Below are 10,429 nucleotides of genomic sequence, written 5' to 3' on the forward strand. Positions count from 1 at the left end.
CAGCTATATGGTCTGTAGACTCGTCAGCCTTCCCAAGTTATGTATGCATGCCAGGATCCCTACAGGAATTTTGGCTCTTCAGATACTGCCGAATTACTGAATTCCCAGGACAGAGCAGGCTTGAAAAGAAACTCCATGTAGTTTACTGTTAAAAGGTATTTTATGCATGCACTCTTTATTCCTTGAGTCAAGTTTATTCTTTGCGACATTACTCAGTTGATTTTCTTTCATTCACGTGAAAGGAATTACGTTACACCAGCTTATCTGAGAAGCCCAAGAAAATGAAGCTAGAAATCTTTCATGCTGAAAAGACCACTACAAAAAAAAAAATCTCTAGAAGTTATCTTTGAGTATGCAAAGCCTAATGTCCCCAACAGATGTATTTCCTCGAACAAGTAACTCAAACTGAGTTACCTTAACAATGATAAATCACAGTTTCATCATGCAGGTGAGAAGCAGCAACTCTGATATTCAGAGCAAAAATTTTCAGTACACCTTCTTCCTTAAAAAGATGTGTTACATCAGCACTGCACTTACACAATCCGATCTTTCAGAGTCTTCAGACTACAGGCCTTTGCCACCATCCTCTCCTGCCTTGGGAAACTTGACCACTAACAAATACTTAATAAACTTTCTTTGGACATATCCACACACAGAAGAAAATCAGAGCAGCCATTCAGATAAAATATTATAGGTTTATTTAAAACTTATTTTCCACTTGAATATGCAAAATACAAATTCCCACAAAATGTTCATTTTTACTTCGTAGTTTACAAATATACAAAATAGAAGTTTGCTTAAATTTATATTACATATTTATTATGTAAAGAACTATATAGAAAACATTTGTTCTGCTTAAGGCATATTTGGGAATAAACCATTGTACAAACTATTGCACATCGAAACCACAGTGCATTACAGACTGTCTGCATAAAGTTATTTTCTTAAAGATAAACCAGGTTTATTTACCTGATTTAGGTCATTATCAGTGATCGGAAGACAAAAATATTTCCTTGTCAGATATGCAGCAGTTTGAGAACTTTGGCTTCCTGCTTTTGGTACCTCTAGAACTAACAGTCACTAAGCACCATGAAATAGGCTTTTAAAATAGAATTCTGTACCTGAATTTTTCCTCCTCTTTTAACATCGTAATGGCTTTTAGAAGGAAAAAAAAAGGAAAGTACAAGATGACATTTACATCTAATATTGCATTGAAAGAAAATTAAGGGAATGTCATTTCCCTGTGTAATATCCCCACCCTCCGAACTACACACAGTCTGTTTAACCCTGATATCCGTGACTTCCAGTCACTCCTTGGCATTTCGTAGTCCGGAAATAATTCAAGTTGGATTTACAAATGGAATGATAGAAGAAGATCCAGTCATTGACCCCAATGTTTTTGGTTCTCTTTTAAATGTGTGTGTGTATATATATATATATATAAAAAAGTTGCAATGTCTGTATGCAATTATCCCTCTTTTCCACTCTTTGGTAGACTTCACCTTGATCATCTGTAGTGCTTAAACTATGTTCTCCCCATCTTGCAGAAGACAGTCCTTGTGCTGTAAATACTGAATCTCTACGGCAGTTGGGGAAAGCTCCACTGCTTCCAACTAAAAGTGCCTCTTCATGTGTAAGGCAAGGTGGTCTGACCTGGAAAATGCTCTGTCACACCGCTGGCACTGGAAAGGGCGGTGGCCTGTGTGTTTTCTGTAGTGACGAGTAAGTTCATCAGATCGGGCAAACTTCCATCCGCAGCCTTCCCAGTCACAGTGATAAGGTTTCTCACCTTTAAAAAAAAAAACAAAAAACACAACAAATGAAAACAAAACAGGTCAGTTAGGGGTTTTTTTTGTGGTTACCACTTCTAACACCTTTCTTTCAAGAAACACTAACACATATTGTCCTGGGTAAGAAAAAGGGAGATGTCATAGAAAATACAATGAACTTCTTGAAGCGGTTGCAAGCACACTAAATAAACTAACAGAGTAAGACTGTCTTTTCAAGATGTACACGTACTATAAAACGCTGGCATTGCCGAAAGCTTCACTAAAATGCTCATTTCCACTGTTTGCCTTGCACACGCGTCTTCAGAGCACACAAGTTCAGATAATAGAGTGTATTTTTGCCAGCTAATGTTATACAATCAAATAGCAACCAGAAATAGCTCAGCAGACATAATGTATTTAGATAATTGTAGGTCTCAAGAATTAAAAAACAGCTGGAAACTGTTTTCATTAGCTCAGCCTGATTAAGAACTCAATCTTACTGTCTTCACTATAACAAAACCACTGTTGACAGCAAGACGAGTTTCCCTGACAATTACAAACTCCCAGTCCTACACATACTGGAGACGGTGCTGACCAGCTCGGGGCAAATGGGAAGTACTAGTCACTTGACCGATTCCCCCCTCCCTCCCCGCCCCACCACTGCCATTAGCTGAAGATGTAGCCTAACTACTGCACTACCAGTAGTTTCTCCCCTTCCCATGTCCTCTCCAGGAGAAAGTTTTGAATCAAGTTCACAATCCAGGGATTTAAATTATGCAAATTCCCAGGTTATTTAATCACTGTTACGGAATGCCCGCACTGACGAAACCACGCATGATGTACCTGCTTTCACAAGCTCAGTTACTGCAACACCACATTCAGCTGCAAGGTTGAAGTTTGAACTCAGGTTCAGATACACACTTTGGCAGATTTTATCCGAATTCTAGCATTAGCCAATCAACCGTTAAATTCTGCCTCTTTGGTGCTAGTGCAGGGGACGATGTGCTCCCACGCATAGGCGAGGCACCCCGTCAGTGCTGCCAACACAGCTGAAAGCCCTACTTGCAAGGAGCCCATCACAGTTTCCTCAGGGAACAGTGGCTTGCAGAGGTGCACAATCTCTTGCACTACAGCAAGCCAAGAGGGGTGCGTGTCTGAAGCATTTAACCACAAGCAAAGAAAGCAGTGTCTTAGAGAGAGGTCTGCTCCCTTCTCAGAAGTGGGCCAACACCATCTAGAGCAACAAATCCCAGCTGACTTCCAACTACCTGCTAATTAGCTAGCCACATAGCAAGAGAGAAGCAACAAACTTTGCCTTGGCAAGAAACCCACCCGCTCCCACATCTGAGTCACTCCGAACCATTAAGCAAAATGCCGAGCCAGTAAGCAAAGACTGCACAGGACTTCATGTAGCCAAGGGGGGAGGAAAAAAAGCCCAGAAACCCAGCAGAGAAGGGTTACAACTTGCTACTTTTAGCCCTCCTCCTGTGCTCCCCCCTTTTCACAGTCCGAGGGTCTCACCCCACGCCCCTCAGGCCAGGGCATCCCACTGACCCTGGCACTGGGACTAACCTGTGTGGGTTCTCAGGTGCGCCTTGAGATGAGAGCTCTTGGTGTAGGTTTTGCCACAGCCCGCATAATCGCAGGTGTGTGTGGCCGTCCTTTTCCTAGGCCATGACCGGCGTCCCCTCTTGGGCTTGGTCTCCTCAGGCAGGCAGCTCCCCGGCGGCATCAGCTCTAGAGGCGGACAGGGAAGAGTGAGCACCGCTGCGGCCAGCGCCAAAGCGGGAGCCCCAGCGTGCCCACTGCTGAAGCACGGGGACTCACCTTGGTACTGGAGCGTGCCAGGCGGCAGCTGCTCGGGCAAGAAGGTGGGGTAACCGGGGGCCGGGGGGTACCCCGGGGGCAGCGGTGGGTGGCTCAGCCCCGGGGCAGTGGGGAGACAGTCTCTGCCACTCAGCATCTCCTCGGGCCCCAGCGAAGGCGTAGTCCGGGCAGGCAGCGGGCGGCCCAGGGAGAAGTCGTGCTGGGGGGCTCCTCGGGGGCCACTACCGTGCGGTGGCGGTGGTGGGGCCAGGGTGCACGGCGGGGCAGCCTCCTGCTTGATTTTGGGGCACATCCGCGGCAGGGGGCTGTAGGGGGCCCCGGGGCCCTCGGCGCGGGGTGGCGGAGCAGCAGCCGGGGGGCCGCTCTTGGGGCTGAGCCCTGGGTGGCTGTACTCGCCCACCGCCTTCACCACGAACTTGCCCTGCAGGCTGCCGAGGGGCGGCAGCGCCGCCGGCGCCGGCAGGTACACCGGGTCCAGGTCGGGCCGCATGAGCTCAGCCACGAAGCCTCCCGAGGGGGACACGTCGGTGATGTCGGCCAAGTTGAAGGGGGCAGCGGGGCCGCCAGCGGGGGCCCCGTCGCGGCTGCCGCCGCCGCCGTAGAGGAGGCCGGCGGGCTCGGGCCGGGGCAGCGGGTAGGCGAAGGGCCCGGCGGGACAGGGGCTGGCGGTGGGCGCCGGGGCGGCGGCAGGGGCCACCACCACGGCGGCGGCGGGCTCCTGGTGCATGAGGGAGTTGGAGAGGATGAAGTCGAAGTCCAGCAGCTCGTTGAACTCCTCAGCGTCGCGGCGGGGCCCCAGGGCGGCGGCGGCGGCCTCCAGCTCCGACGGCGGCGACGCCTCCACGGGCCGCGCCGCCAGCGCCGGCGGCGGCCGCTTCAGCTGCGACAGCTCCTCCCGCCACCGCTGCGGGGAGACGGGCAACGGCTCAGCCGCCGGCCCGCCGCCGCGCCGCGCCCCGCCCGCCCCCCGCCGCCTCCGCCTCCCCCGCCCCGGCCCGGCCGGCCCGCGCTGCCGCGACGCCGATACTCACGTTGCCGGGGCCCGCGGGCCGCGCAGCTTTCTCGCGGCCCGCGGCGCCCGCCGCGAAGGTGGCGATGGAGGGGAGGAGCGTGCCGCTGAGCGCCATCTCGCACTCGCCGGGGGGCTGCCTGCGGGTGGGGAGAGCACAGCGGCGTCAGGCGCCGGCAGCGGCGGCGGGCCGGGCCGGGGGCCGCGCCCGGCACCCACCGCATCCGCGCCGGGTCGTCACGCCGAGCTGCTGCAGCCACCGTCGTCGTCCCGAGCGCCGCCGCGGAGGAGAGGGAACGGGGGGTGGCACGGACGCGCCGTCCAGCCGCGGAGAGCCGGTCCGGCGCCGCCGGGGTGGTGCCGCGGGAGCGCCCTTCCTCGGTGCTCCGCCAGAGATGAAGGTGAGCGCGGCGCGGGGCGCTAGCGGCGCCGCGGGGAGGCGGCCGCCGCCCGGCGACGCGGCTCCGGCACTGGCAGGGCGGCGGCGGCGCGAGGTGCTTCCCGGGGAGCCTCGGCCATGGGGGGGCCGGGCGGGACGCGGTGGTGCCAGTAGGGAAGCGGGGGGGGGGGGGGAGTGTGGGGGAGGGCCGGGCCGGGCCGCCCCGCACTCCGCTGCTCCCGCAGCCGCCGCGCCCCGCTCGGCACTGCGCGCCGCCCGCCGCCGCCGCCCTTCTTATTACCTCACCTCGCGCCCGCCCCGCCCACCGTCGCCGGGGCGACGGCGAAAACAAACTGACACGTGGGGAGAGGGGGCGTTCCGCGCGGGAGAGGCGGTGGCGGCGGGCGGGGGGGGTGGTAAAGAGGGAGAGGGGGCTCCCGCCCCGCCCCCCGCCCCGCCCTGCCCGCCGCCCGCCTGCCTCTTGCTGCCGAGCGTGACGCAGGCGGGGCGCTGCCGCCAGCTCGCGGGGCGGAAGGGTTGGGGGGAGGGGTGAAGGGGGGGGGGTAAGGTCGGGGATGCCCGCGCGCTGCGGGGTCTCGCGCGCCCTCGGCGGCGGTGGCGGGCGAGGGGAGGGAAGGGCGCGGCAGCGGGCACCGGGCACCGCTCGGCGTGTCCGGAGTGTCCCGCGTGCCTGGTAACCACGGTCTCGTGCGGCGCCGGAGCGCAGGTGGGGCTCGAGAGCGGCGCTGCTCCCGGCCTGCCGCGGCGCGCGCCGGCGGGGGTGGGGGGACAGAAAGGGAAGCAAAACCGAAACGAAACGAAACGGCGGGGAAGCCGGCTGCGCCTTTTCGTTTCTTCTCCTTATCTTTTATTTTTTCATCTCTCCTCCCGCCTCTCCTGTTTTCTGCTTCAAGTTGGTGTTTGGGTTTGGGTCGTGTCCCCCCCCCGCCCTTTTTTTTTCCTGAGCCGCGCCCCGACGGCGGGACCCTCCCCACGCCCCGGTCTGTGCCGCTCACGGACTGTTTCGTGCTACGGGGCTCTTCCGTCGCAGGCGGCCTCCCGGCCTGGGGAGCGGGGCGAGCGGCTGCAGCCGGCGGCGGGGACTGACAGGCGGCGGCGGGGCTCCCCCGCGGCGGGGCCCGGCGGCCGTGCGGGGACGGAGGCGGTCGGGGACGGGGCTGCCGCCGGGTGCCGGCTGGACCGACCCCCCCCGCCCCCGCCCGCCGCGGGACGGGGCGGATGGCGGGGAGGGTTGCGCAGCACTGCGGTTGTTTTTTTTCCGGAGGGGGAAGGGGGGGGGGAGGAGAAATTAAAGAAAATTAAAAAAGCAACCCCGAAACGAAGCAAAACCCCTCAGAAAGCTCAAAGAAAGGACCGGGCTCGCCGACGGGAGCGGCGGCCCGGCTCCTGCAGAGGGCAATGGCGAGCCGGCGCTGCGGTCCCGGTCGCCGGGAGGCCCCGCGGGCTGCAGCACCGGTCCCCGCGGCCGCCCCCGCTGGCGGTGACACCCCCCGGTCCCCCCCCCGCCCTGCCGGCTGCCCCGTGGCGCTGCCGGCCGCTCTCTGGAACGGGTCGGGCGGGGGGGACACGTGTGTGTGTGTGTGTGAAGTCCCTGCCCTGCGCAATTTGCAAACATGAGCCCGAGTAAATTCGGATGACTAAATTAAACCCTAAAATAATAATAAAGTGCCCGGCTTTATTTTAGCAAACTGGTTTTACCAGTTTTGAGTTACGAATGTTAATTATTAATAACTTTGGCACTAGGAAATACTTTTGGGGTTCTTTTCCTGCACAAAGTCCGTGCCTCGGCAGCAGATGTGCCAGGAACCACCGGTACCGAAGGGATCAGTGCGCAGAGACGAAGGCCAGTGGAACACCAGGAGGACACCCAAAGATGTCTTGTGAAGGGAGAGGGGGCACCTTCCCAGCGCAGAGGTGCAGGGCTGGTGGCCTGTGGCGTGTCGGCCGCGCTGGTGGCATCGCCGTGCCAGTTCCTGGCTGTGATTGCGACCCAGGGCTTACCCTCTCAGTCTCTCTGACAGCCACTGCAAGAATTGGCATCCAAACCCAACAGCAACTGTTTTAGGTCTAAACCTCCCTTCTCGCTTAGCCTCAGGAGAAGGCCCCTGATGTGGAAACTTGCTGGTCTCGGGACAGTTTTTCCCCATTGGTTGTTTTTCTTTTGTTTCCTGTTGGTGTAAATGTTAATTTGTGGATCTCCTAAGCAACGCAGTGTTTTCCAGGTCCAAATTTCAAGCTCAGAATCACTCGAGGCCAACAGCAAAATTAAAATTACATCCCTTATTAGCAATAGGAGAACAAGGAAGCTTCAGAAGCAGATAAGTGATCTGATCTCTTTGAAATAAATGGCAGAACTTCGCTGGTTTCAGGAAGAGAAGGCTTGAGTAACAGGCTGAAATAACACAGGTTGCTTTCACAATCTTTCATTAAAATAGACTCAGTCGCAATGTTTCTGTGTAATTCAGACGGACGTGTGTGAGGTATGCGTAAGTTCATGTCAAAAAGATGTGGCCCACTTTCATCTGAGTCTTGATTCTTAATTATGTAAATGTTGGCAAGGTGCTTAAAAAAGTGTGTGTTTGCAGGCATTGATAAGTTCAATGCCACCTGCTTTTGAACATCCCGCAGAAAGGTCGACACATTCTTTCCACTAATGAAGCACAAGGCAAAAGGTTTTCTCTTCCTCCCTTAAATGAAAGAGAATGTGATTTAATGGTCCTGAGTGTGGAAATTAAATGCCTTATATTCGCAACTGCTCACAGCCAATGCTCTCCCAGCCTCCATAACAACCTAAATGCTGTTTTCTTAAGGCAGATTTGTTTTAGTATGCTTTCTCTCGCCAGCTGACCATTTCTCCAAGTCTCAGTTTTCTCCAAATTTCCCAATTTTCTCTAAGACTTTCCTTCCACTAACTCAGAACACAGCATGTTCCTGTGCTGTTCAAAGCCAACTTTAGGGATTGCTTAATACAGATAGAAAATTGCACAGAATTCGTGTCCCTCTTGCCTTGGGATGTGCAATGACATTTCTCCAGATTATGCTGTGCTTGGACAGAAAGAAGTCTGCTGCAGCACCCACCGTGCTGGACTGCGGTGGCCTCTCCATGTTTCTCTCCCTCCCTGCATGGAAGAAGGAGGTTTCTTCCACATCTGCCACATCTAACTGCGAGAGCAGGGTTGCCCTAGCCTTGCCACAGGTGCTGTTCACCCATTTTCTGAAAAGAAGAATTACTGCCCGATGCTGACAACTCCTATCAATAGCCAGTCCAAGCGGTAACTCACTGCAAGTGCAGGGCAGAGTGAAATGACTGCTTAACAGGGCTGATCATCAGGAAGGCTTAGTGGCTAGTCTGAGCCGGTGCTAAACTGATCACCTGAGAGTATAAAGCCCAAAAGATAGAAAAAAGCCAAGGTGATGAAAGAGCACAGATTTTTGGAGCAGAGACAGTTGTCAGGAAATGGCATCCCACACTAAAAACTTTAAGAACATCAACAAGAAGAAAAAAACAGTTGAGCTGATTGTGCCTGAAACAAAGACCAACCTGTTTATCTTGATATGTTTATTTTAAAGCCTAAGTTTGGAACTCGAACTGCCTCTCAGGAATCACAATGTGCAGCTTATCCCCTTTGATTCCATTGTCTGCGACAGCAGCTGATGGAATCAGGGACTGCAGACTTTGGGAAAGATTGTGTCACGGCGTTGCTGGGGTCAGACAACAAGATGCTTTCCTGGCATCTTTGGGATTCCACTTTGTTATCTTCGCAGCGTGCTGCAGCAGATAGCCTACAGGGCCAGGAGCTGCCAGGCCCCCTGCTCCAGCTCTGGCATAAAATAACAAAAGGGGAACTTGGGAAGAAACCCAGGATGCTGGGTTATACCTAACAGCATCCTTGTCGCTACTCAAAATCAAAAGCAGTGATTCCATAATCCTTGGTGCTGTTCTGGGTTTTACCCTAACAAGGCTGCTGGACAGCAGGTGGAGGTGGGTAGGTTCATGAAAGGAGACTGGGCATCTGGAGGGTTTCTTACATCCCATGCAACCCCAATTAACTGGCCTCAACTGCACTGCAGCCAAGGCGGGGGTAGGGGGAAAAGTGGGAGAGGTCTCACATACGCCTGCTGTGCAGCTCTGGAGAGGTGCGGTGCAGTGCTGAGGATTCACCCTCCTCCCGCGGGATCTCTGCCACACCGAGGAGGGTGAGACAGTCCAGAGACACAGCCACCAGATTGCCTTCCTGGGCTCTGCCCAGGGAGACCCGCCTTTTGGGGATATGTTTTCTACCTTGTATTGTATACTTTTCATAAAGTGCAACTGAGCTCAAGTTTTATTTACCTGTTCTTGCATGGGTTACTTTATTTTTGTTAAACAGAAATAAAACCCCGCTCAGTTGGCAGTTACACTTGTGGATTATTAGTACAGTGCAAAGGGCACATTTCTGAAGATTGTGGGCAATTCCAGGCAGGTTTCAAGCAGTTAACAAGTACATACATACACAGATGGCATATGCAGACTTAAGATCATAAACGTTCATGCTGAGAATGTCAGCAGTGCCTGTGTTCAAATCTGTTTTCACCTGCTTTTTGAAAGCCCAACCATATCTTGTTGATAGTTATTTTACTTTCCTACATGAGCGAGGTCAGAAAGATACGCATTGTCACCAACCAAGACCTTGGGGCTTGTTTAGGTCAAACACCCTGTAGCGAGGTGCTGTAGGTCTGTGCTGTTGGTCTTTCGGTCCCTTGTAAGAAGAGGCAGTGTTGCTGAAGTTGTTACCAGTGCTGCCGCCGGGAAGTCTCTGGACCATGAGCTGTTTTTTCTGCTGGGTGGCCAGCATGCTTTTGCACCCCGGAGGAAGGGGGTCTGCGTGTGGGGGAGAGCCCTGCTGATGACTTTCACTGTACTTGCAGCACGTCAGCCCAGTGTTTCTTCCTTGAGAGCCTGTACCTAAGCAGGGCTTAACCTCGGGAGTCCGATTCTCAACAAGAGTTCAGGTTGTTGATTCCCACTGAGTTTCCCCCAGGGGGATAACTCCTGTCTGAGAGTCAGGCATCTACTTCCAGAGGTGCTGATCCTCCTGTCCCAGTACCATTCAGTCAGCTTCACCAGCCCCTGGCAGAGGCGGCCAGCACGCTTGCACAACTTGGCACCACCCAGGATCTCTTGCACGCAGCAGCTCTTCTGCTTCTAAGCAATCCAAGGGTGGTTGTGTTTCTCCAAGAAGCAAAATACCTTGAATTGCTTATGGAAAAGAAAGAGCTTTATAAATTTTTGTCAAGCTTAGGCATCCTTGCTTTAATGTGTTTGCCCCATCTGTCATTGTTTTAATGGGTTTGCCCCATCTTTCAATTCAGATGTTCCCCGAACTTTAACAATGACTTATATAAGTGGCTCCCACCATGGGACTGGTGCAAACAAGAACTGCA

At 54.1% G+C, this 10,429-nt stretch overlaps 1 protein-coding gene across 1 annotated transcript; it reads right to left on the reverse strand.

The window, feature by feature from the left end:
- Nucleotides 1-675: 675 nt before the first annotated feature.
- Nucleotides 676-5,137, reverse strand: KLF4 (KLF transcription factor 4). Its single transcript, XM_052778222.1, is given in 6 exon segments — nt 676-1,789; nt 3,342-3,506; nt 3,597-4,500; nt 4,628-4,750; nt 4,753-4,799; nt 4,802-5,137. Coding segments are annotated over 6 exon segments (1,443 nt in total). The 5' UTR covers nt 4,830-5,137; the 3' UTR covers nt 676-1,613.
- Nucleotides 5,138-10,429: the final 5,292 nt, after the last annotated feature.

The sequence above is a fragment of the Harpia harpyja genome, chromosome Z (genome assembly GCF_026419915.1).
Source record: "Harpia harpyja isolate bHarHar1 chromosome Z, bHarHar1 primary haplotype, whole genome shotgun sequence".
Classification (NCBI taxonomy): domain Eukaryota; kingdom Metazoa; phylum Chordata; class Aves; order Accipitriformes; family Accipitridae; genus Harpia; species Harpia harpyja.